We start from the raw sequence: 27,524 nt of genomic DNA on the forward strand, positions 1-27,524 counted from the left end.
AACTTTTACAATTTGTACGTTCCACGTTGGGCTGGGAAATTTTAAGTGTTTCGATCATCAAGCTTTTCGCAAAGCATTCAATCCCGGGTTTCTTTAATGCCCTGAGGTTAAATTTTCGTCGAAACGTTTCGGGTAAATGAATTTCTTTGATTCTAAGTAATAAAAATTCCGACGTTTCGTAAGCTTTGTGCCATAAAGCGTGATAATTTCAACTGCGACGAAATGTTATTAAAATATTCCGCTGAAAGTAGAATTGAAGAACGATGACGTCAAATTTTCTCACAAATCGAGGACGGAGTATGCCCGGGGGGAATGGAATCTTATTCAAACTACTCGCGCGATAGATTTTCTTCAACTGTTGCATCTTCGTAAATCTAATTTTGTAAATATTGTACTTTATATTATAACGCAGAATATTCCGAGGGATCGATACGATTTTTTGAAAGAAGTATGCGATTATTGATTCAAAATGTCACGAGCACGTATATCACTGTCAGGTTTGAAAGAGTTAAAGAGAAGCTAAACAATTAAGCACGGAACAAGCAAACCAAAGAAGATAAAGCACTAAACCACGATGGGCTGTAGAAAGCGTCAATATTTCGCTCGAGCGCTTTAAATATGTGAAAAGAACCGTTTTATTCGCAAGAGTGCTAATATTATTCGAAGAGCACAGAACTTCAAAGCAAATACGAATGCTGCAATCTCGACTCGGTTCCCAAAAATCATATTTCATTTTCGTCCCAATAGACGTCAACGAAAGTGCTTTTAAATCTCATAAATTGTATTAACATCAGCGCCGCAATGGGGTTAGAACTTGTTGGTGATGTGCTCACATATTAATTTGTAATTTCGAGTTCGTACGTTGTATGAATAATTCTACACTGTTAGAATTTTGAATAATATTCATTCCTCGCGCAGAATTTACGCGTACAAATTTTGTGCAATCAGATAAATAAAAAAAAAAAAAAATGGATATAAATCGTTAAAAATAACTCGTCAAAAACCTTCTATCTTCTAAAAACAGTGATTCGTTACTATTTTAACTAGGAACAAATTGAGAAAAAAAGACCTACGAATATGCAAAAGCTGAAGGGAATCCATAAGGGAGGAATGGGGGTGGTTTGGTCGATTTCAAGTAAGATTCTTTCCTAAGGTCAAAGCTGTACAGATCGGATAAATATGAAATATTGAAAATTGTGTTCCAAGAATTTTCTGGAGATGGTTAGCGAATTTCGTAGGATGTATCTCGAATACTGGAAGGGTTTTTGAAGCATGTCACCTCGCGTGAGGGAGGAAAGGCTGAACCATTAGAAGAACAAGTGATACCCCGATCTCGTTTCTTGTTTTATGTACGACCTAGTTCGAGAGTCGATCAAGCCTGACATTTTTCTTGTTTGACATTTGCCGTTAATGAATGCGGATATTTCTCTCGTCGAGTAGACACGTATGTAGCACTTATTGTGTAGGTAACGCAAGATAAATTGTACGTTCTCTATAAGTCTGTTCTCGAGCCTATCAGCATTGCTTCCTTTCTTTGGTTACGTTAGTTGCTAAATATGAAATATTAAAAATATGCGAATAAACCTAGTCTCCTTTGTAACATTGAAGTATTATTTTTTTCTTCGTGAAGTTCTGACGTAAAACTTTCTACTTGAAAATGTACCTTGCCTCCAACACCTACTGTTTTACGAAACGAGGTTTTCAAAATACTTATAATATCCTGACCTGGATATTCGAGGAACTGTATTTCACGAGGGTTCTACGTGCCATGAAATTTATGCGATTCCCAATGTTGAATTAATTCCCCGCCTAAATGCATTACTAACAGCTTCGTTAAGATGGTAACAGCCGACTTGGCGATTCTGAGTTGTTATAGTCGTTTGAAATTTAAACGACCTTCGATTAAAAATGTGAATGTTAATGTTAACGATATTCTTCACTCGCTTCCAAAAAGAAGGCACGCGTTGCCACAGTCAAAATTATAAAAGCTTTTCAAGTAAATGATACACGAAAAAATAAATTTCCAATTTCAATTAAAACAATTTCTAGTTGAAATCGATTCTTAATCGACGATTCATTGTTTCTGTAATATGCACGAATGAACATAAACCAATAAAAAATGTATCAAACAGTGCAGTGAAATGAAACAGGGTATTATTAAAAAATTCGTTTGTACGCAAGCAACGCGTAAACGTTACTAGAATCCCTGTAGATCGGAAGTTTAAATAAGAAGGAAGTAATCAACTTTAATATTTCCCAGCTGAGTATACGATATAACAGTTATGATTACTTTTTCTTTACTCGGATTCCCTTCTGTGTTGGCTGTTTCGTTTCTCTTTCTCTCTCTGTGCCTTTTAATTCACATGTTTCATTTCCCCGTCATACTTTTCCCCGTTTTATTATTTCGATTTCATTGCTACTAGGTATCGATCTCTTTCAACGTATCCTGTACCTTCAGCTGACATCTTATTCCAAAGAATATTACAGCAGTCGAAGGTGAAAACCTTATTTTCCGCGATCTGAGATAGTACGCATAAAAAGAATCAGCTTCTTTGAGTTTCATCGTGGAAGGCAGTTCTTCGGGTTCTATGAATCTTCTTTTTCACTTTTTTATATTACAATTGAAAGAAGTTACTCGATATCTAAAAAGGAGCTACTATATGCAAGTATGCATTATTCTAACTTCGGTAAAACATTTTCTATCATATAAAATCTACTCTACATTAATTTACGCATAAATTATAAGAGAAATCTAATACAGGATATCGCGTATTTTTCCGTTCAAACATTACAGATTAAAATATAAATCTCCCGTATAAAAAAACTATTTTCGGCCAACCATCGAATAAAACCATGCTCAATGTATAAAAGAAATATGTAAAACTATGGTAATCTATATGAAAGAAGCTACCATTATCTTTTATAAAAAATACAAGGTGGAGAAACGGAGTCAGCGAAAATGAAGAAATATTTAAGCAGAAGGAAAAAGGAACAAAAGTGAATTTCATCAATAATCCTCGATTCTCTCGATAGCCTTCGTTCTTTTATTTTTTGCGCGATCTACCTAATATATTGAATCGCGAGCTATTAAAAAATAATATATGGCGCGAAACTTCCACGTATTTCCCCATTTCATTCAGCGTGTGCATTGTCGGTATTCGTGCTTCGCTCTAAACGATTCTCGCTTTTGCAATTTTCATCCGGCCGTCTTTGCACTTCTTTCAGCGAATCCCAGACTGAAGAAACTTCCGCACAATGAGAAACGTCGCGGGTGTGCCCCAACTTTAAATCGAGCGGCTTTTTGAAATTCAACCCACGCTCGCGTACGCTAGAATTTTGATAGTTTTGCGTCTAATAACAATTAAAAATTACGTGTAATTCTGACCTAGGCTTTTCTACGCGCGTGGAACGAACGTTTCCACGTTTTTGTCTATTTTTTCGTCGGTCCTTTATGATTTGAGATCCGACAAAACTCGTGGGACGTAAAATTTTTACGTGTCGCTTGTCGAAGATGGCGCAAAACGCGACTAGCTTTTGCTAGCTGCGATGGCCAACGATACGAGCAGTTTATTGAACCGGACTTAACGCGAGAAACGATAAAAACGAAATGGACGTTTTGAGGGAGCGTGCATTTAAGATTGAAATTTTCAACGTTTCCTGTTAATGGATTAACGCGCTCGATGGAGCACATCACGCGGCTCTCAATTTAATTGCTGCGTTGCTATGGAGCGTGCAAAATGTTTTATATCGATAGACAGTGCCATAAGAATGTCAATATTTTTTCAACATGTTGTTCCATCGATTTTTCTAGATTTTACACGAAAGAAACAGCCTAAGAACAAATGTAAGTAACGGTGCTTATAAACTCAATTTATTGCAACAGAATTTCATGCTTCAACTGTGTATGTTGATTCTCTTCAAATAGAACTATGATCCTAAATGTACATTTCATAATATATGAAAGGAGATTAAACCGCTTGCAATTAATTAAATGACTTTATAATGGTGTTCAACAACGTGATAACAATTTTATAATTTCCATCGCGGAGAGAATAATCCATATAGAAGTGCAAAGATAAATCAGTCTTGGGGGTATCCGATTTACTGTAACTAAACTTTCCTTAAACTTCGATAACTCAATAGATTTAGGTCAAGTCTCCAGAAGCTGCGACAAATTTCAACAGAAATGCAATTTCACAAAGGGAAGGGATAGACGACAAATCGGCTACACCAAGAAACACGATTACTGTGACTGAGACTACACTTGTGCAACAGTAAACAAAGACGATACCAATTTTAACCGAATATTGTCCCACGCTGTTCTATTCGCTTCGATAACGCGATCAAAATTTTTAGTAACTGGGTATTGTAAAATGTTTCTTAAATTTTGCTAAAATCTTCGTAATTGTCATGTATGTTTGGACCAACCAAACATCGTGCAATCGAACTGTTTAATCATGTGATGTAAGAATATTCTAATGAAAACGATGGATAGTTTATAAGTGAATTTTGCCTTTGTAAAATTTCATTTTACATAATTACGTATCTTCTAGATATTTGGTACATGTTTTGCATAAAATTCACAATTAATTTAAATATAGAATGTGTTCCTGTAAAAGGATATCTTTGGTAATTCCAAAGCGTCTGAAGATCAAAGATTTGAGTATGAAAGATATGAAAAATTCTACCACGAGTGCAGTGATAATGTTAGATGTGAACCCTTCTTAAGCCGACATGCCAGAATGTTGATCGAACGAGGTTTTACTATCGTTGGGTAGACCGACGGTCAATATTAGTTTGTTCGATGGCTTCTGACATATTTACCCTGGATGCAAATGAAAAATATCTACGCCGTATATATTGCCCTGAAATTATTTGCTGACGATTGTTTGCACGAATCTTCAAAGACGAAACGTATTAAACTTTACATTCAAACCGAACCAAGACTCTGTTCTCAGGAACGTCATAGAACTTCTATCCTTTATTTTACTTCTGAGAAAATATTCTACAATTTGACTGCAGATTTCGTGTCACTGGTTTTATTTTTATGGGGAAAAATTAATAGTAAAATTCGAAGCTTTTGAAATGTATCTAAAATTTCTCATTGGGGGTGTGCGGAAAAATAATTACCGGTACACCGTTCGGAATTTCTCTATATACTTTGAACACCTTGCAAATAAAATTCAGTAATGAAGAGTGTATTCTGCACGACGCGATACATCATCCACTGTGTAATAACATTTCTCTGAAAATACGTGTTGCTGAAATTAATTCAAACGATGCAAGATGGATGGATCGCTTACAAGGGCGTAAACTGCTCGAAGAGCTTCATAATGAAATGACGTGTAATTCAATATCCGTCGCCTGTCTATTCTATAAATTTCGCTCTTTATGCAATTTGACAAAAGTGGCATTTCGTCACGAGAACTAAGATAGTTCGTAAATTATCGTGCATCTCGATCCTAATCAGCTGAATCAATCGTCCCCAAAAGTTTCCATTATAAATACTTGCGATTGTAGCAAAATACGAAATGAAATAAATCTAATCTAATTTAATGAATTTCGACTTAACACTTTTGATACATTTTTCAGATCCTAAATTCTAAGAAAATGCAATAACTCGAACATCGTTGAACTCTCTAGACTAGAATATCCCTTTAAAGGATAAAACACAATAGTACGCTCGTAATGAGAGTATTGATTGCTCACAGCAGGCGTTGGATCACACTTAAATTGAAGAGATACCCTGTTGATTTGAACTCTAGACTGTATCTATTTTAGACCAAGAACACATAGTCATTCAAGGGTCCCCTGATTCCTTTAAGTAAAATTACACACAGGTTCGTAAAACGAATTTTCGAAAAGAAAATATTGTACGTTTTTTAGAAAATATCATAATCGAGTAACAGCAAAATAACGTTTCGAGTAATAATTAAGTAGAAATTTGTTTCTAACGATTCGGAATGAAATGTAGCTCGATTATTAAAACCGTAAACAGTCGTTTAATCAAGCGTCCAGTTTCCAGTTCCGTAGTCGAGAATCTATAAAATTTACCAGCCTCGGTTACAGTTTCATTAAAATTCTTTAATAACGACCACCCATCGACTTAAAGTTCCAAGCGTGTCTGAGCTTTAGTGACTTTGCAGGGAACCTTAAGGCCGAGTGCTTTTCGGGGTCGTAAATTACAGTTCACTGCACACACTTGTCAGGAAAAGTTCTGTCTTTCATAGGCTCCGGTCGCAACACCTCAACGATCGAAAATACGAGAAGTAATTTTCCAGTAGAAAATCTACTCAGCCGCGGTGCCTGGACTTCGAAAGATATGGAACTTCCCACGTGTGGTAGAAAATTGCTTTGGAGCTACCCCAGTTGCATTAGTCCCAAGCGTGTTTGCTGATTTAAACAAACTGACGTATTAATTTTGGCAACGTTAATTGAATTCCTACTTTGACAAGACATACAAATTTCAATGGAATCTTTCTTTAAAAAGTTCTTTAAATGTCCAAGTACACAAGTAATATTCAATTTATAAAATAGATGCATGTATTTGAAAATAAACTATGTTCTGTGTACTTAATCAAGTACAATTTCTAATTTAATATTGGGCTTCTTACAATTTTCTGTCTACGATCAGATCAGTGAAGAAAGTAGTATATCTCACAACGTCTATAATCTTCAAAGAGTGCCAAGTTAAAAGATAAACACGATAAAAATGAAACTCCAATGCACACTTACGACAAGACGTATCGTTAAGTCACGTTTAAGATTGTTTCTAAGAATACGCGAACAGCATGAAGCGCGCGAATTTTATGTCGAAATAGAAGACACCTTGATCACGATTTAAAAATACATGTTTAGAAGAAACCAGCGATTAGGTCAATTAACTGACACAAATTTGTCGTACGATATTTGAAGTTAATTCGGTGCTTCATGCCCCCATTTATCTGTCACAGTTTCCCATTTATAACCAAGGACAGACACTGCGGAAGTCTGTGGCCATAGTCAGCGATCGCAACATGCCAGTAATGGATCAGTGTGGGGTTAGGTCGGAGATCGAGGTTAATTGAAGTGTTAAAGTGTGCCACTCGAGGAATTCTCAGTAGATATTGCTGGTTTACGATCGTGTCGTCATCACTTGGACATTTTCTACTTAAAGATTCTCTGTCTTCTCCGCAGAAATAAGTAAAAAGTATTTCACCGCGACCGATACGATCTACGTTGCAACGTAAAATTAACTTTTCTAATCCGAAAAGCGCGGGAAACGTAACAGATGATCGAGAATTCTTCGAATTTAATTACGAAGGAATTTACTATTACAAAGACGACTATTCTTGGGAATATAAATTAGAAAAATAGCGCAAAAGTTACGCGAACCAGAGGCTCAAAATGAAGAAAAATTATAGCATAATTATTATCTCGAATAAAATATTTTTAATTACGAATAATGATTACAAGTGATCGAGATTTTGTTTCGTTGCTGATAACCATTGTTTGCTTTTAGAATATACTTTTACTATCGAAATTTTAGAAAATTTCTCAATTTCGACACTACCATAATGTTAAAGTACCTCTTGAGTAATTGATCTCTCGAGATAAATAACTGAATATCTTTTTATAAAAAATTAAAAGCTGTATCGATTGATCTATCAAAAAGTGTTTTATGTAAAAATCTGAAGGTGATGGTTTCTACACTATAAAAACCTCAATTGCATCAAATTATGTTTCCCATTTTTTCGCGTACATATTACATAGATTAAAGTTGAACACCACGTATAATCTCTATTTTTATCTACGCCAGTTTCCTATTTTCGAAGGCAAGTGGTTAATACCATTCGAAGAGTATTCTTAGAATCGGAATACATTCGCGACCGAACTTCTTTATTTTACAATCCACTAGATTGGCGGTCGATTACATAGCGCGTTTGCGTGAAACAACAATGAAAAGACCGTTTCGCGAAAGGGAAGTAGCCAATATGAAAATTGGGAATAGAACGATTGCGGTCTACCAACAAATCGACTGGCCGATGGTCGATGAAACATCGACCGCAGTCCGGCCACTCTTTGACCAGGTGTGTAAGGAAAAGTGTACGCGAAAGGTGTAGGTCGAAGGTCTCTGTCAGAGGGAAAAGGAACGAGAAAGGAAAAAGGAAGAAGCAAAAGACGAAAGGTGTGGAAGGAGGAGCCAGGGGGTGGCTAGACAGGGCTCTAACAAGTGGCTGCAGTCCGTAACGATCGCCTTCTGTGCCATGCACCAGACACCCGTGCGCTTTCTCTATCTAAGAGGTTTAACCAATACACAACAATTTCTCACCCCTACGTGTGTCTACGTGTGCACCAACATCGATGCATATCGCTTAACATGACACAAAGGTTGTTCCCGAGCGACTGATATTTTGTTCCCTTTGACTTGAAATAATTTTCACCGCGACGCGTCCACAATTCTGGTCGCGCGATTGGTTTGATCGGTCCCACTTGAATTTACGTGCAAACGTTGGGCCCAACGACACGTAATCGTTTGATACTCCCGTATTTCTCCTAATGCCTCTAACGTTCCGAATTACGACAATGCCACTTTCATATTAATTCGTACGGAGCAAATGCACCTGGGTATATCGAATAAATGGATTGAAAACATAAATACAAAATGTACTGGGGATTTGTGTAGCATTCCGAGCGTACACGGAAGTTGCAATACATGAAATTTGTCATTCGATAAACGCAGCTACGAGATATGTCAATATTTTAATGTTATTACACGCACAAATATATACGGTGTACCGTTATTCGTAGTACGACGGGTCAGAGAGGGTGACTCATGAAAAAATCAGTTGAAAATGTAGAATTAAATTTGTTTTTATAATGCTTCGTTTTCGATATAATTGTATTTGAAAATTTGTCGGATACGCATATGATTGAATACTATTTGGCTGATACGTCTGTCCATTACACACTGTTTCTACTTGTAGTGACGTCCACGTCGAACTCTATTAAGTGCAATCTAATAAATGTTTCGAAAACGAAGCTTCGTATAGAAACATTTTCCGTTTGTTTTTTGACTTCTTTCTTCACGAGGAATCACTTCTTGCCCAGTTGTATCACGAATAACGGAACACCTTGTATATAAATACATATCATATTAAAATATCGACAGATCCCGCATAACGTACCGTGAATGAATTATCCAATTACTGTTTACGTATTCACAAAAGCATATTCGTGCTTTCAAAATATCGCATCCTTTTAAAAAAGTAACCATTATGTACAAAATATGTTAGATTAGTTGGAAAAACGTCAAAAATGTTATTTAAAAGTCTACGTATTTACAAATTACAGTATTTTACGATAGTCAGTTATCGTTATTGACCAAAGTAATAAATAACATGCTTGCTTTAAAATAAAGTAAACCTATATTTCTGGGAATATTTCTCTGAAGATCTAATATTCATATTCATACGTTGCTTTCAATTAATCACAGCGGAAAATGACGCAGAAACCGATATTAATGACCACGAATTTAAACAGAATCTGGGATAAAGAGAATCTCCTCGAACCTATTCGTTTGCTCTACTGTATTTGTTAACGACGTCGTTTGTGGACTACGTTTTTGAAGACTATTTCGTACAGAAAGCAACGAGAATTTTGGTTGAAGAAGGTTCAAAGCGATCGTCAATTCAGGTTCTTTGCAAAGACACGCTTTCTTTGAAACGTATTTAAAAGGGGAAGAAACGCGCTGCCTTTAATTTGATCCAAGAGGCGGTGACTCTTCGTAATTCTTGCTTCGATATTTATTCTAAGAAGGCCTTGGGGCAAATACTCTACTTTGAGTTATAATTTGTTCACTGTTAAATATATATTGTACGTTGGAATTCTATTACAATGGAGTGACACGTTTCTACAATTAGCTGTATGACTGAATAACGTGATACGAATGTGTATATGAATTTTAAGTCGTGATCGAGTCAAAAAATGTAGCTGTATCGTTAAATTATTGCTTTGACGGAAATTACTTTGTTATTGTTCAGTAAGATTGTCTAAATCGACCCGGTGAGTAACGACTGTAATATTTCATTCATACTTGTAACGTGTTTATAAATTCGAAACTAGGCATAGAGTATACAGCTCCATTCCTTAGTGTGTGGTAAAAATAGATGGAATATCTGCCATACGTTTCACACGACTCCATAGTAGACTGACTACTTATGATTTCATTGGGATCCAATATTTTATATAAAAGCTACCTTAGAAACCTGAAAATATCCACTTCTTATTAAACAATTATAATAATTCTTATTCCTTTGTTCATTTTACTTCCGATAAAATGTAATGACGAGCTAAAATAATTATTAAAAATTTATGTTGCTCTGTTGCAGCTATGTAATTGCAAAATATAACGAAAAATGTAATCTGAAATACGTGGTCGATAGTACGTAAGTAAGAGAAAATCTCAAAACTATCTTCTATGCATGGTAATCAAAACGAATTCCAATTAAAATACAAATAATTAAGTAACGAAATAAAATTGCAGTGGATTCTTAACGCGACTCGCCACGTGGATTTTCCTGAAAATTAAAAAGAACAGATCACAAAATAAAAGTCTATGAAAACGGAAAATGACCGAAATATTACTTCGACCCTTGAACGTCTCTAAGATTAGTATCATGGAGAAAAATAGAAGCAATAATGCAGTGTTTCTCAAACATAATTTCCCCGCGAACTTTTTTAATAAAAGAAACTTTTATATAACTTGTATAATCTCACAAGCGACCTCACATGGAACTTCAGATTTATTTAATACTATTCATTAATAAATTAATTTTATTACCGAACAGTATTAAAAAAATCTTTATTCCTTGTTTTCTATGTAATACTATCTCACTGGGAACAAAGAAAATCAATAAAGTTTGCTGTCTGCAATCACTCTGGTCAGAAACAGAATGAAAATTGATGAATAAAAGTACAAAACAGTGTTGATCAATGTATACGAAAAATTGAGTAAATCTAAGTTGAATGAGATGAAGTAATGATGCTTTTAAAAAATAAAGTGGCAGATGTTTCACACTGTACATCTCTATTATTAACGATAAAGTTAATAAAGTACTATTTCTTTAATCCACTATAATAATATGCTTAGTTTTTACTAAAATCTCGTGGACCACAATTTGAGAAATACCGCAATAAAGTATAAGACACGCTAGTGAAATTTCTTACAAAACAATGTTCTTCGATACGCATACTAAGAGTTATTTATAGCATAAGTATATTTACTTTGTTATAATTTTCCAATAAAATAGCTTTGTAAACAGAATGGCGACATTCGCGCGTCTTCGCCGATTTCGAATTAAAAAGAAATTTAGCTACGTGAATATTTATATTGAAATAAAACTAATCGTATTTACCACCGTAGCGACGTAGATTTCTTAACGGTCCGTGATATTAGTCCGTCGAATTCGTAGAAGTTAGAACGAAAACATTTTTCAGGTTCAATACGTTCAACGGCCTTTGACTTTCGCGGCATGTTTCTTCCTTGTGTCACAGCGTGCTGCCGCGTTCGTGCACACACAAATTACTGTCGCACACGTGTTCGCGGATCACACAGCGAAAACTTGTTCGTAATTTTATAAAAGCTCGAAATCGACGCCGCCGGCACGAAACACTGATCACGTGACTTCCGCGGAAAAAATATATGTGTACAGATGTACATACACGGCGTGTACGTATACACGTACTAATATACATTTACGGATAGAAAAGATAGAACGAGAAAGAAAGCTCAACGACGGACGGCGAGAGCGAGAGAGAACGAAGAAATACCAAAATATCTGTTACACCGAGCGCGTGGCAGCTCGGTCGCTCGATGATGCAAACTATATGTATACATGCCCGGTGCGAGAACTGTCAAATATCCGAGTGTCTCTCTCGAAACGAAGAAGGCCGCGGAGGCCAGAAAGAGACATTTTCGTTCAGATCAAATCGATATTCGGTGGAACGGTTTATAACTACGTGCTTCTCGTCTGTTAAGTAACTCTTAATCCCTCGCGAAACACGCTCTTTTTCGTATCTCTGTCTCGCTCTTAAAAGCGGCCGGCACGATTGTTTGTCCTCGTCGCACGTTCGCAGCCTTCTCGCTCGTCTTACGTTCTCTCTTTCTCTTTGTCAGGTACGCGGTCCACTCGCTTTCCTACGAATATATATACATGCACCGGTGTTCCCGTCGTATAAACTCACACACGTGCAACACACACACGCACAAGTAGAATCGCGAAACACGCACACGCACACGCGAACACGGTTACTATATGGGTGAAACGGAGTGCCGTGCAACAGAACGTAACGTATCGAGGAAAGCCGGGGTAGGAAGACCTTAACCTATCGCGGTTAAAGGCCAGGGACTCTAAGCGGCTCAAATAAAAACCGAGTGATTAGAGCACACGAACGTTCCTTTCCTCCACTTTCCGATTAATTGTCTTACCTGTTTTACTAGTGGGAGTAGTGTCTGTTCTATGCTACGGGTCTTAATCTCTAGGGTGGCTGGGTCTACGGGGTCGGGTGTCGCCATGATTAGAACACAACTCCGCGCTCCGTAGACTCGAACCGAGCCTAGAGGGTTCGTTGCACCCCTCTCACTTCTCGTGCCTGTCCGCAACCCCCTCACGACGACCGATCCTTTCCATTTATTTCCCTAGACTCCCTACTCGTGAAACCATTGGCCAATCATCGCGCTGAAGAGCGTCGATGCGAGCGACACGACGTTACGGCGGCGACGCGTAGACAACTGCTCGGCACTGGCCAACCATCGAGGTTTTATAGATGATACAGTTCTGCCATCTATCGTTGTGTTTGCAAACTATGGCGTCTTCCTCATATTTTGACAGTGATTCTTCGTGCAGTTTAAAAACAGGAAAGTGCAACGTGTTTGGTGGGACGTTACGTGCTGTTTAGTCGAGGACCAATGTCTAGATCGCAAGAAAAGGTATGATATATGTTACTTTATATTTAATAAAGGTATAATATATGTAATTTCATATTTACTTCCCGTTTGCGCGCCATGACCGTTGTATGACAATGGAGATTCGCGCCGAATGAGACGAAATAATTTCTTTCGATTCATATTCTATGCTAACGGAACAAAATGATAATCAAATTTGTAATTTATATTGACGAGTCGAACATTGATTCCTCGACATGCAAAAATGTTTTCGATAGGATAACAAAGAACGAATTTTTTAGTAGTCTAAAGCGGAACATATATTTAATATATTATTGTTATTCTTATTTCTATAAGAATTTTATATACAAGCTGTACTGTCGACATACGTATCAGTGAATAATATTTAACAAATATTTGATAATAGCCACTAATCAAGATGTTTTCGTAAATATTTAACGAGACGAGGCACTAATAAACAGCCTCGTCGATTAATCGTATAAGTCATACATTACAAGTTAAGTTATTTAATATAAATGTCATGATACGAGGTAAACACCGTTAAAACTTCGGGAACAAATTTTTTTTAACGCTATCGAATACATCTAAGTCTTTTGTAAAGCTACACATGACTAGTTCTAAACATAGATTATCATTGAAACACGTTTTATTAAGCAGCAGCACTCCGTGGCGAAGTAAAAATGAACTGACGATTTTTTTTTCCGGCCATTAAACAATTGCGTCTTTATAGATAAAAAAAAAAAAAAATAAGAAAAATCGTAAACGAATTTAAAATAAATTGTATTTCACGATCCTTACAGTAATCTTGTTGAAAATTTGTAATACCATCTATATAGGGATGAGATGAATGCTGCTTTTACGCACAGTGTGTTTAAGAGAGTTCAGGATTTTAGAAGCGTATGATATACCTGAAAGTAAACAAAAAATGTCGAATTAACGTAGATTATTAAATTCTATCAAAAAAATTTCACCTGAACTATGAATTTCTAACACTGATGTATAATTTTTTCATAAAAAAAAAGAAATGATAAAATCCGAGTAAACAAAAATATTTCATAATTATTTCAAGCAATATTTTACGAACAAAGTTTATATGCTTCTGAATTTCTAAACCCCTTTCTCCAAACACTCCGTATTTCTAATCACTGTGCTGATTAATATCTCGTATTTAGCAAATAAATTATCTAACTGCCTGTGCTCTAAGAAATTTTTGAACGTTCAGGCATCACGTAACGTTACTTTTTTACGTTAACGAGTTTATTTTGATTCGGTGCCAGCGGAGCCCTTCTTTTTACATGTTTCTCTGAAATTTTATCCTTCGTCACTGGAACTCCGTTGCAAGCTAGTCCACCCTTCCTCTTTCTCAAAGATTCGGTCGGAAGGTACTCGGCTGGTCTCAAAAGCTGTCTAAAATTATATGGTCCGTTGATATCTTCCGGATCGTAATCGACTTTGATGATTTCTTGCCGCTTTTGCACGACGGTGGGCCTCAGAAGTTGTCTAAGATCACCTGGAATACCGAACACATCCTTCCCCATTTCTTTTCTCATTCCCACCCGGCCACCCAAAGCGTTTTGACCGACAACAGATCGATTGATTCCATTCTTACTATCCACTCCAATTTGTCGATTTTTCTCGACGTCGCTATTCTCCTTCGCAACCTTCGTTCCTTTCCGATCGTTCAAATTATTCTTAACGCCATTGGCGAATCCAGACTGTCTGTTCGAGTCACTCTGATTGGCTAATCCATTTGCAACCATTCTGTTAATGTATAAACCATTTTGACAACCAGTGACAATGTTTCGATGACCATTGACTTTAGCCACGCGACTGATCGGGGAAGAATGTTCGTTCACGGAATTTATATGGCCATTAATGGGGGTTTCGTGTCCGTTCAGAGGGCTGTGACTATTATTTTTGTGACCATCGATGAAAGTGGTATGGCCATTTGTGAAACTGGAGTGTCCGTTAAATGCGTTCTGGTTTCCATTTACGGAAGATCCGTTGACATTACGCTGGTGACTATTGATTGGTTGCTGATGTTCGTTTACACCGTTGTGTCTGTCGACGTATCTGGATCGTAAGCCATTTGTATTGTTGATATTCGAAGAGTTGACTCCAGGTTGTTTACGGTGTGGATAGCCCTCAGAGGGCCGCAGGTTGTTGTTAGGCACGTGATTAATCCTTGAACTGTAAGGAAAGAATCTCTTCCAATTACATTGTTGCAATTCCCTGGTTTATTATTGGCATCAAAGCTACGGATTTATAAATAAAAATTTTTAACGAACGCACAACTTAGGTATCTAAATATCATATTACTCAAATAGAAATAAATGTAATACTCGATCAGACAGCATGAAATTCAACAGTACTCCACGTTCGATCCAGATATTCAATTATGCTTGCAGCCGTATTTCTTTTGCTCTCACTACCTACTCTAACGTCCCAACTATAACCCGTGTAGAACAATGTTTTTAGTGTTCGTTTTTATACGATTCCCTTGCTTAGCTGTTTTCTCGAATCAAAAATTCAATTTTTTTTTCTTTATATTTGCGTAACGACTACATAAGGGACTTTCAAATGAAATTAAATCTACGGAGGGCATAATTTTATTATTTTACCTGGAAGTTTGCCATGATACCTCTGGCAAAGTATAGAAACACAACGAAAAAGATTAGTAACTCAATCACTATGTTACGATCATTAATTCAGCGATACTTTGCTTCCTATTACGAATCAATGAATTTAGAATCGGAGGAATAAATAAAGGGAACTAATAGATCGTAGAAGGATTGAAGATTGGTCAGGAAAGGAATAAGAAGCTTAATTATGGAGAAAGCCTGAGCGTACCTCACTTTGGCTGAGTTGTCTTCTTGTTGTGCCACCTCGCCTGGATTTCTCAAAGCTTTGTGCCATATATCCGAAAGCTGTTGCTCCGAAGCTATCGCATAGTTGCCCTGAGCTTCCAAGCGTTCTCTCCTCTCGGCGTTCACTTCTAAAATCTGACCCATTCGACTCCTGAAACGTCGAACGCAATATTATCCATCATATCGTTACAAAATAAATATTCAACTACGAAACAATTTTAATTTCAATCGTTAAAGTTCTACGACGATGGATTAAAACGTACTAGTTGCTACGAACATACAACTAGGACACAAAATTAAGAATCAATCTCTAGTTTACAGCCTTCTACATATCTATATAAATTCGTATTCCGACAAAAATTAAGCTCGCTATGATTATTGCAAGTATGAATTTTTATTTTTTTTTTTAATTAATCGTTCTAATTGTTTCTATTGTATTGGATGTATCAGGGGGGAACGAGGACTTTTTAAAAATGTTTGGTCATTCGAAGCTAGGAGTTCTCTATGGAAGACCGACTTGAAATGTACGATTGTACCTCGACAATGGGTGGAGGTCATTTTCTAGCTGTATCAACGGTAAGTCCCAGCCAACTTCGTCGTCTTCGAAGTCCGAACCACTTCCGATGCGAGTGCCAAAAGCATTCGAAAATTGAGCATTCGAATTTCGCATTCGTACGCGAAAAAAGAAACTGGGCAATCGATTTCAATATAACACCGAGTCTATTTACCTGCTCATCTCGTTCTTCAAGTCGTGATAGTACTTAATGGTCTCCTCCCCTTCCACTTGAGTGCCACTTCGATATCGCATGATAGGTTGAACCATGCTGAATCCTTCCGGGCGCACGTAATCCGGTGGTGGTTCGTCGATATCGTTTAATCGGACACCCGGTTTATTGCGACGTTGATACTTGTGCAGTTCTTGGTTCTTCATGTGGACCTTCGATGGAATTTCAATGATCATCGTAACAATTAAAATAATAGCTTGCTTGCAAATAATTACGAAAACACGTAGTTTCTGGAAGGGTGACAATAATTAGTCTTTCACTCACGTTTTGAGAGAATTGTATAAGATCAGCTTGTCTTAGTTTAGGATGTACGCTGTCTCTCGGAGATGGCTTCCTCTTTTTAACTTTTTCTTCCTTCTTATACCATCGCTGGACAATGAACGCGGCATCAGCGTTCTTCAAACCTTCCCGCAACAACGCCTTGTGAGCTTCGAACTTGTCGTTGTGACCGTTCAGGATTCTCTTAAAGCGTTCCTCCAGTTCGGGCCCGAAACGTTTGCGGATAGTGTATCCTCTGAAGTCTACAGATAGCCCAGAAACGCGATTTTAATTTCGAAAATAGTTGGTCATTGCAGGACTCTGTTGTATATATTTTTAAAATGATCTTACGACTTTGGATGATGACGGCAGCGTCGGTTTCTTTCAGTGGTTCCTTTTCTTTCACCTCGCCAGTTTCTTCTGCCAGCTTCTCAGCTTTAGCTTTTGCTTCCTGTTCTTCTGTGACAATGTTTGTTAATCACATTTATTATTTCATAGATTCACGAGTCAAAGTATTTGCGAAGTTATTTTGAAAAGAAGGATTGCGTAATAGTAATGAATATATTGAGATTACGTAACTACCTTGCGCTTTTAGCAGAACAGAGGCTTCTTCCTCTTCTTCTTGCTTTTTCTTCAGCTCCTCGAGCAAATGCTTTCTCGATAGCCATCCACGAATGTGACGTTGCAAAGTAACAACGGACACAGCGAATTGCCATTTCTGTTTTTTGAATCTGATCCTGGCGAGCCATCGACGAACGCACGCCTGGACCATTATGATCTTCTTAAGCTGTTCCTCGTACATTTTCGAAAGAAACTCGACGTGATAGTATTTGAGGAACACTTTTGTTCGACCCAACGCCCATCCGTCCATTTTTAAGCGGATGAGAAGAAGACGGCAATTGTCGCGATTTGCCATCACTCGTTCGTCATAACCAAATGCCAAGAAGCAATATCTATAATTCATGGTTTAAGGTTTAAATTACTTCACGACGATGACATGTTTGAGAAATCCAAAGACGCTAAATTTGGTTGTTGGACGATATTTATATTTTATAATAAAAGACGTTTTGGTAAGTACCTTTTCAAGAATTCGTTGAATGGTATTCTATGCGAGAAGCCATTCTGTCGAATTCGTATTGTCTCGAGGACTCCGGTGTATCTCAATTGTTTCACGACCTTTTCTTTGTCGAAGAATCGCGGGCTCCTCGAATCGTTTGGTTTTATGCAACGCACAAACTGCGGCAACCCCGACACCATTTTTTGCAACAAATCCATTAGCGAGTATCGGAAATACGTCGCCACCGTTTGTTGAGCCCTGGACTGCGACGCTAATCCCCGGCTGGAATAACGTTCCTGGAACGATTCAATTTTTTATTTTAGTCTACCCGCGCGACTAAATAATACCGCTGGCATTTTTTATTTCTCGCTGAATTAAAAAGCAACCGACAAACACGTCACTTTGCGAATACCTTTGTGTTCTGATTCGATTGCGACAATTTCTTTGAATCGGTTTCGTGTACCGCCGAGTAAAGATTGCCAGTCTTCGTGATCGGGCATTGAAACAAAAAGCGAACCATGTCGTACTGAGACTGCCTGACCAGCTGTATCACTTCGGGGGGCAAGAAATTTCTATTCTTTTCTAAAAATCCTTCTGCCTGGTAAACCACGCGCCCTGCAAAGTGGTGGACCGCGAAGCAAACCGCGTCCGATTTCGGTCGTACGTAAAACTTGGATTTGATGTTGCTGTGGAATTTCTCTGCAATATGCATTAAAATTATGGTGTAATAACAAGATATAAAATTTCAAGCGAAGAGTTATGGATACTGATTCGTACCGATCAAAGATTTATTCGTGGCTCTAGGAAAACGACTTTCCTCGTCCAAAAGGGCCAAAAGCCCCATAGGTTTGCTTAAAAGCATATCAAGGACTGGTCTGTTGTCCGAGAACTCGACCAGATCCACCGGTATTCCCTCTGCCATGTATTCTTGCTGCTCCCACGTAAAGATATGCTGATTGAAGTAATACTGTATCTGTTCGTTGGCGATGTTAATGCACAATTGCTCGAAGGAATTTCTAGGGAAATTCTCGAATCCGAAAATGTCGAGGAGACCAATGGCCAACGGCTCGTAATTCGGGGAACGATTGAAGCATAGCAAACAGTTGATTTGATTGACCATCCAGTCGAACAATCGACCGTAAAGTCCTTTGGCCATGGCGTCTCTCGCTGCACACGCCTCTGCCACTGTATTGTTCCGCGTGATTGTTTCCCCTCTGGTCATAACCGAATTCGATGTTAAGGCTTCTAGAAGATCGTTCTCTTCGATGCCAAGCAATCGGGAAACTGTAACGTGTTTTAAAGGTCACGAACCGGAAGCGTTTCGCCGATAGAATCGCGCCCGAAGCAAATATATATTTATCGATGAAAACACGTAATTACCTCTGTGCAAAGGTGCTGTGTCAATTACTCGACTCTTATTATCGGTATTGTCCTCGCTGGCTACCTCGCCAAACTCAATATCGCCAAGATGAAGCACGGCAGCCAGAATTCGGTAAACCGTGTCCACCTCGCTGTCTTGAAATCCGAGCAACTTAAAGCCATTCTTTAACTGTTTGAACTTATCGATATGCGCCTGGGACGTTTGACTATGATCCATGAGATATCGGTGTTGCTTTCGAAGGTTTTCGTCCAGATAGAACTCCGACAAACGATTATCTGCCTCCAGGCCATCGTACATGTAGTAAAATATGTGGAAATTACGCTCGCCTCTGAAAATTAAAATTATTTTGTGTTGTGAAACGTCCAACAGTTTGTGACCTAGTCTTGCATGTTACTCACTCAGCTTGAGCCACTACTCGAGACTGTTCTAACAAGTATACAGATATTCTGGCGCCAGTGACTTTGCCGCCTTTGGTCATCGTTAGATCCAAGTACTTCCCAAACCTGGACGAGTTTGCATTGATCCCAGTAGTCGCGTTACCGAAAGCCTCCATTATTGGATTTATTTGTAGAATTCTTTCTTCTAAACTACGATTCGGCGCTTTGCTGAGGTACACCAATTGCTTTAATAGCAGATTCGCGCTTTCGGTTTTTCCAGCTCCGGATTCGCCGCTGATAACTATCGCTTGATTTTGTCGCTGATGCAGCAACGCTTGATAGGCAGCATCGGCGACAGCGAAAATGTGCGGCGGATTGTCCGATCTCGCTTGGCCTTTGTATCTCTTTTGCTCCTGCAGGCGTTAAAATGTTCTCGCTATATCTACTTTTCAACGTCGAATACCCTTTGTACTTAAAGAAATTTCTTCCTTGACTCTATATTTAAAAGTTATCAAAGTTGATCTCAAATACTTACAATTCCTGTGTACAATCCCAAATTCGTGAACGGATTAACTGCAACGAGTATGTCACCGATATACGTGTATATTTGACCCTGTTCGTATCTATGCTGCAATTGTTCGACGATTCCATCTTCCGTTAACATGTCCAGAGCAGCCAGATCGTCCATATACATTTTCTCCGGTCTGGTTTTTCGATCAGTCTTCAATTTTCCATGCTTGGTGGTCACTTCCGGTTGTCTGTGAACCCTGCCAAACGCTCTTTGCCGACGAATCTCTTCCCTCAGTTCGATTCTGGTCTTTTCCATATTGGCCTCAATGTTCACCAATAGAGGATGCTCTTTTAATTCGCTGGCGAAAGGTCGATGTTCGAGATCTTTCACCAAACATTCCGTGATAAAGTCCAGCAGCTCTGGCGTATGCATGTCTGGGGTTTTCAAAGATGGGGGTGGGTTTCTAGGTATTTGAAACAGTGCCCTCATAGGATGGAGTTCGGACAAGGGCGGATCACCCTCTGCTAACTCGATCGCTGTGATCCCAACCGACCATACGTCGCAACGAGAATCGTAAGAGGAATCCAGTTGTTGCTCGCAAGCTATTACCTGTTCGGCGTTTGCATTTTATGAAAACAACTTTCTATGCAATCTATCTGTATTTTATTGTTCCTTATATATTACTACTTTGTATACTAAAGGGTTTTTCCCGTTAATAAATGAATAATAATAACATAATATTATACAAAGTGAAATAAATAAAATTCGCTCTCGTATGTCTCTCAATTCCGTTAATTCTTACAATTTTGAAAAATTTTAATTGCTCGTATGTAATTCGAGAAATTTAACGATGATTGTACTTTACCTCAGGTGCCATCCAATACGGTGTCCCGACAGACGTGTTTTTCCTCGCGAGCGTGGCAGCAAGGTGCGAAGCCACACCGAAGTCAACCAATTTAACATGCGCATCCTCGGTAAGCAAAATATTATGTCCTTTAACGTCACGGTGCATGCAGTGATTGCTGTGTAAATAAATTAACGCTTCCACCGTTTCTTTGAGAATGTAAGCTATTTGTTCGTCCGTTAGACGTCTTCCTTTTCTCTTGAGACCCTGCACGAGATCGGTCACCGATCCTCCGGTGCATAACTGAAACAGAAATAATTAATCTATTCTTCACCTTGGAAACTTCAAACTATTAAATCACAAAAACGAAGCGAACGTTTAAGATACTAAACTATGCAGAATGCGTCTTTCAATTGATAAAATTAAAGTAACAGTACCTCCATGACGAACCATAGTTGATCCTCTTCCTGACCAGGCTTCGCCCTTTTCAGGAATAAACCATGAAAGTGTGGAATATTCGGGTGAAGACACAAATCCCTTAACACGAGATATTCTTCTTCGATCTCTTCTATGTTGTCAGCAACATTCTCCAGTATCTTGATTGCAACTTTATTGCCAGTTTCGTTGCAATGCGCGGAATAAACTTCCCCGTACGTTCCCTCGCCTATCAATTCTTCCAACACAAAACGATCGCCAGGGTCTGGTATCGCATCGAAATTTACATGCTGACTGAGACCGTGATACGCCATATTGGTCCCACCACCGGTCATTTCTGGGACAGTAAATTATATAAAATTAACTATTACAAAATAGTTTTATTCTTCTTAGTGTTTCATTGCAAAATCAGTAAAAATTTCTTCACTTATGAAACGTCAAAAGATAAATGAAGAAATTTGACTAATTTTATATGAAATAAATTGTGCCATTAAAATACAGTTAAATTAAAAACACTGTTTTATTTCAAACTGTTAGCGTAAAGAGAAAATATTTTTCATGGAATAATTTTGGTATAAATGACACATGGCGGTCGTTGTATATGAATTATTATTAAAAGCTTTCTTTTTACCGTGAATATACGTCTAAGGTATAAACGGTTAGAAATCATTTTTATGCCGGTTTAGGGAAAAGGAGAAACTTTATTACATTGTAGCGAGCAACGTTATAGACAGTAGCTTGGAAAATTACGCTGGTAGTGTTTTCCACCCTACATTTATTAATAACTTTATAGCCATTGAGCGGAAATTACCGTGGTGAAGCAATTTCTAGATCTAGCCTCATAGAAAGTTGCGGCGAACCACAGGAAGAAATGTATATCTGTGATAAAACGATGTTTTCAGGCTAAATCTTGTAGAAAAAAAATGTCTAAAGAAATCCTCTTTCAAAGCTTGAAACAAATTATATTTTTAAGCTCTGAATTTATTGTTCACCAATACTATAAAACTAAACCAATAAACACGAATACAATTATCAAAGGTATAAGTTTGAAAACAAACATATCTCTCGATAATTCAGGAAAGTTGAAATCGCAAAGTCAGCTTATAATTCAGTTAATATAGACAGGTCTTCTACAAGTCAGCAAAGTCGATTATGTAACATAATATTATATCTTCTTATAATAATCGAATTTACGTTTCGCAGGGCTGTTTTTTTTTAGAAACGGATACAAGAATTTTTCCAATGTTTTCGCGTAAAAGTAATTATTATCTGAAATAATTCCAGAATGACTTATCTGCAATTCTATTATTCCATGAAACACAAAACATTCACTGCTACTCGAAACAATTTTTCATTGGAATACACCCTTTATCTGACAACAATTGGCGACTAATTTCGCCCAAAAATTTTATTACAAATATTTCGATTCATGCCACTGCACTTTCAAAATTATTGCTCGACAGAATTCCTGGATGAATCTTACTAACCGATTATATCACCCATATCGGTAACTGTGGCTCGCGCTTGGAAATTCAAAAATCTCGGTACGTCATTTAAATACAAGTGATATTATTGAACACTGTTCACCTGACCAGGTGCGAGATACGACTGGGTCGTTCGTTTTCTAACCAGATACCTGTTAACCCCTTAATAGGATTGGGCTCTGTAAGACCGGCGCACTTCTGCTCGGGCTCAGAAATAGGTCTCGTAAGAAGACCATGCCACTTGTACTTCTGTCATTTCAATTCGCGGTTTTGATATTAATTCCATAATGACTTCAATAGGCTTACACACGTATTATGAGTTTAGCATCCAGGGCTGTGAGAAATAGGAACTATCTCGCGGGTAACGAGGGAATTAATTAATGGGACTCGTTTGATGATATTATACGATACGAGCACATTGATTCTTGGACGAATCGTGTTGTAATACACGTATAGTCTTGTTTAACCATATGTGAATGTAATGTATTAATTGCAATACGTTTCTATATTCGAATCAAACTCGAGTAGTTTGTGTCAACTGTATCAAAAAATCTATTTTAAAATTATTCTTTCCTTGGTAACAGGAAGTATAGATTATTTTGGTTTTCAATCAATTTGCTTAAAGTAATTTTCTTTTACAAGGAGACAGATTCATGCAAATTTTGTATGTGGAAATAATGAGAACGTGAGCATGTTTTTTCTTTGCCAGCAAGTCGAGTAAAAAATATTCGAGATATAATAATAGGCGGTCTATGCTACTGGATGAAGCCGCCTAAGGATCGAAGCCATCCGTAGTTTCGAATGTCACTTTGCAAGAGAAAATTAAACAGGACATTTATGGATCACGAGTGATAAATTTCTAATCATCGTCGTATTATTCAGATCAACATAACATTTCGAAAAGCTTCATTTCTTCTTTATGGCAATCAATTTTCGATAAATTTTATATAATTTTAAAAGCTATTCTCTGGAAAGTATCATTTCTAAACAACATTACAATGAAATATGATAAGAAAAGAGAACGATTACTATCAGGTTCCATAGAATGCGTTTAATTGATTTCTTTTTAAAAGATGCTCAGTTGTTTCCTCGACTAAACCTATAATTAAAATTTTCATGCGCTTTGAAATGGAAATGCAAGGACACGCTGAAGTACACAGATAATTTCATAATCTTGTAAGCGAGCACGCGCACGTGTTAATTATTGTACACGATATGTTCCACGATGTGAGGTGTGTTAAATAGATACAGATGTCTGTTGTGCTTCGCATTTATAGAACAATTTGCGTGTAAAATTGTGATCTTTCATTTTAAACGTCGATAGATTAAGTGTAAATACTCTACGAATCGTAGGAATCGTTTCATCAAGTATACAATGTACTTTGAACATGCAAAGGAAGTTATTTCCTGTTTCATAATTTACTATTAAAAACGAAACTGATTATTCGAGGCGTTTTGACATCCTGTAAAAGCTAAAAGTAATGCAAAATAATATTTTCACATTATCGGTGCTGAAAACATCATTGAAATATTAATTAAAATTAATGGAACTCGACGCGTTGAAATTAAATTTTAATAAGGTTATTTCATTTTCATTTTAATACTAATATATACAGGGTGTTCGACCATCCCTGGGAAAAATTTTAATGGGAGATTCTAGAGGCCAAAATAGTACGAAAATCAAGGATACTGATTTGTTGATTGAGGCTTCGTTAAAAAGTTATAGAAACATTTCTGGCCACAATAATTTTTCCATGAATGATTTGAAATTTTTTAATAACTCTTTAACGCATCCTCAATCAACAAATTGATATTCTTGATTTTCGTCTTATTTTGGCCTCTAGAATCTCCTATTTAAATTTTTCCTATATAGACTTGTAAAAGATAGAAGAAAATCTGGTAATTCGTTACAAATCATAACTAATTTTATGCCAAAATTCATTTCTTATAGCAGAATATTATCTGTGTTGTCTAATTATTAAGAATTCCGAAGAAAATAGCCTAACATGGTTACAGTCTCGTGAAAATTTCAGCTATTCTAGAATCTAACTTCGTTTCAACACTCGTTAAGCCGCAATTTACTTCAAACCTCGACCGTGACGATTTTCATGGATAAACAAAACGTAAAATAAATTTATCTATCGGTGTGCGGATTAACTCTTCTCTTGAACTCCTGTCCTGAAAACCGTTATTTGCTGAAAAGAACAACCGATTAGTGTCTTCGACCTAGAATACGAGAATCCTGTCAATTTCACAGATCGATGCCTTTTTCCACGAACAATATCTTCTCTCCAATCGTTTCGAAAGTATTGTCAGTTTCGTCACGAATCACAGTCGTTACTTTCGCTTATGATCTCGTCCATCTGCTAAAATGAACGACCGATTTGTGGGCTGGTCAATGGTTCGATATCTTCGTTGAAGGTGCAAATCGTAAACAGTAACCAATCGCCGTGTGCACGGTCACGTGGCGAGATGGGTATTAGAGCAAAGAAACCCGACGTGAAATTGGCTTAAAAGTCCCGGCTGTAAAGTAATGTCTCTTGGAGCTGCGTCAGGATATCCGACTGCCTTGGTCAATACTTGATTGAACCATATTAGGTGGTGCATAAGCCAACGAAGTCACGAACGTCGTGGCTTCTCAGTTATAACGGTGTCATTGGCTATAAATATTTCGTAATTAACAATTATTGATTTTAATCGTTCTTTTTTCCACTGTACATCGCAGTTTCTTTCGTTGAAATACGACTCTGCATTGCTTTCTATCACATTGCGTGGGACAAAGATTTTACTTCGAAACGTGACGTGTTATTAAAAAGAATAAATTCGGTATAAAATGGCAAACGAATACGACAATTAAAATGACAACATTTTGTTCTCTTCTAAAAATATTTGTATTATTTGGTTCCATCGAGCAAACACGGTGGAGTTAATTTGATTCTCTATTCTTAAAATTTCCATCTCAATAACTTTATAACTATTAAATAATATCACGAAGTTGTATAGTTATCCTCGAAAAAGCTAAAGAAGAAACATTAGACAATTGTAATCAAACATTTGATATTTCTGGTTCGTTTCTCCACTTACAAAAGAACAATGCTTTCGAAAGTTTCGACAAAAAAGTGGTAATAGATATTCTCGTTGAATAGGCATGAAAAATGAAATTACGCGATATTTATTGCATTTTCTACCGCGAGATCGAAGTTAAAAAAGCATCAACTAAGTCACTCCTGTTTTCATATTCAAAACATCATTTGTTAAACGAAGCATGATTCCTTTAGAAATCGTTTTTACTTAAATGGTAGGCATAGATTATATCAATCTTAACATTTTTTCATGCAAATAACCGCCTCGAATTTATTTCTTTGACGAGGCCTTCGCGACCATCCTATTTTTATCAGTTTTCTTTGAACCAGAATTATCTAGATTGTAAAACGAGGTATTGGCTCAAAGATCAATCGCGAGGTAACACGTAGCCATAAAATAAAATGCTGTACGAACTTATGCAGATGTCGAAAAAATTATTACGCTATAAATTACTTACACTAGTTAGTCATCGACTATAATATATTCTCGGTGCTACTTTTACGAAACTCTTCAAAATGAATTGAAATTCTCTGCTTTATTTTTCCATATTATGGATAACAGAATCTAGTTTCAATGCAAAATGAAACACGCTATTATCATGATTAATTAGTAATATTAACATTAACACGATATAAAAATAATGATAATTAGAATACTAATTGCAGGGAGTTTAACTTTCACTTACATTTTATCGACTTACGAAATTCTGCATCGTAAATTATTTCGTTTTCCATAGATTCTATTAGAATGCACAGTCATGAAAGTTTTGCTCCTAACGTGTAAAACAATTTTTATGGATATTAATTAACAGAACTGATGGATGTAAGAAACCCATGTTTTCGTGAAAAATGTGTCATGGTATGTTTTCGATGTTAATCAAACAATAAAGTGGATGAAGTGAAAGGTCAGAAGCTTTTCCAATCGCACACACACTTACTCGGTTCCGCTGTTTTAATCCTTTCAGCGTGACGGTTTAACGGTATAGTGCGTGCCATCAATGGCCATATTACTTCAGCGTAATGATGAGAGGATCCAGTGTGGTGCACAATGCGCTATAAACAGAGTCTCTATGCTAATTGTTTCGAGTGCAATCTCGTTTCTAGAAAAATTCATAATTTTAGGAACATATTCCTGCGCACGTACAATATTCAAAACATATGCTATATTTGGTTACTAAGAAACGAATAAAATTTTTGAAATTAGTTCATTTCTAATATTTCATTACGACTACAGTTTATGAATGTAACTTTGGAACAAAGTAACTCTTATCGTTGATTTTTCATTGACTTATTGAAATGTAAATCCTTTTTAAGCGTTACCAACTTCGCGGTTCTGGTTTGATCTACACACCGTGACGGTGTAACGGTATAGTGTGTGTATACCATCGATCACGTTAACGCCAAAATTTTTTATATTCGTCAAATATATAGCAATAAAGTGTAAAAGTAAATTTAATCACAAGTAAAAATTAGAATTGACATAATATCGGGAGAAC

At 37.1% G+C, this 27,524-nt stretch overlaps 2 protein-coding genes across 4 annotated transcripts in view; both read right to left on the reverse strand.

Annotated features, from left to right (window-relative positions):
• The window catches only part of LOC122396713 (alpha-catulin), a 69,082-nt gene extending 56,447 nt beyond the window's left edge, over nt 1-12,635 (reverse strand). For both annotated transcript variants that reach the window (XM_043395338.1, XM_043395336.1), the window contains exon 1: nt 12,470-12,635. In XM_043395338.1, coding sequence (XP_043251273.1) covers nt 12,470-12,556 — 87 coding nt within the window. In that variant the 5' untranslated portion in view covers nt 12,557-12,635. The remainder of the gene's footprint in view (nt 1-12,469) is intronic.
• Nucleotides 12,636-13,308: 673 nt separating this feature from the next.
• LOC122397068 (myosin-IIIb-like) lies at nt 13,309-23,061 on the reverse strand. 2 transcript variants are annotated; one of them, XM_043395914.1, is made up of 16 exons: nt 22,949-23,061; nt 21,464-21,798; nt 21,048-21,329; nt 20,207-20,791; nt 19,693-20,084; nt 19,294-19,622; nt 18,691-19,197; nt 18,326-18,612; nt 17,935-18,209; nt 17,439-17,809; nt 17,208-17,312; nt 16,863-17,119; nt 16,542-16,750; nt 16,350-16,430; nt 15,797-15,964; nt 13,309-15,136 (listed from the first exon to the last, which is right to left on the reverse strand). In XM_043395914.1, the coding sequence occupies exons 1-16, from the start codon at nt 22,962-22,964 to the stop codon at nt 14,182-14,184; spliced, it is 5,154 nt and encodes a 1,717-aa protein (XP_043251849.1). In that variant the 5' UTR covers nt 22,965-23,061; the 3' UTR covers nt 13,309-14,181. The 2 variants fall into 2 exon arrangements, with proteins under 2 accessions (XP_043251849.1, XP_043251851.1); XM_043395916.1 differs by having other exon boundaries at nt 17,208-17,315.
• Nucleotides 23,062-27,524: the final 4,463 nt, after the last annotated feature.

This window comes from Colletes gigas, unplaced genomic scaffold (assembly GCF_013123115.1).
Source record: "Colletes gigas isolate AHSC1104 unplaced genomic scaffold, ASM1312311v1 Colletes_gigas_Sc00008, whole genome shotgun sequence".
Classification (NCBI taxonomy): Eukaryota; Metazoa; Arthropoda; class Insecta; order Hymenoptera; family Colletidae; genus Colletes; species Colletes gigas.

Bases quoted from the DNA above. Each gene is read 5' to 3' on its own strand.
- LOC122397068 (XM_043395916.1), bottom strand. The intron at 16,751-16,862 runs GTGAGTGAAAGA...ATTCCATCGAAG, and splicing joins TTATACAATTCTCTCAAAAC to GTCCACATGAAGAACCAAGA. The intron at 15,137-15,796 runs GTACGCTCAGGC...CTTTCCTTACAG, and splicing joins GACAACTCAGCCAAAGTGAG to TTCAAGGATTAATCACGTGC.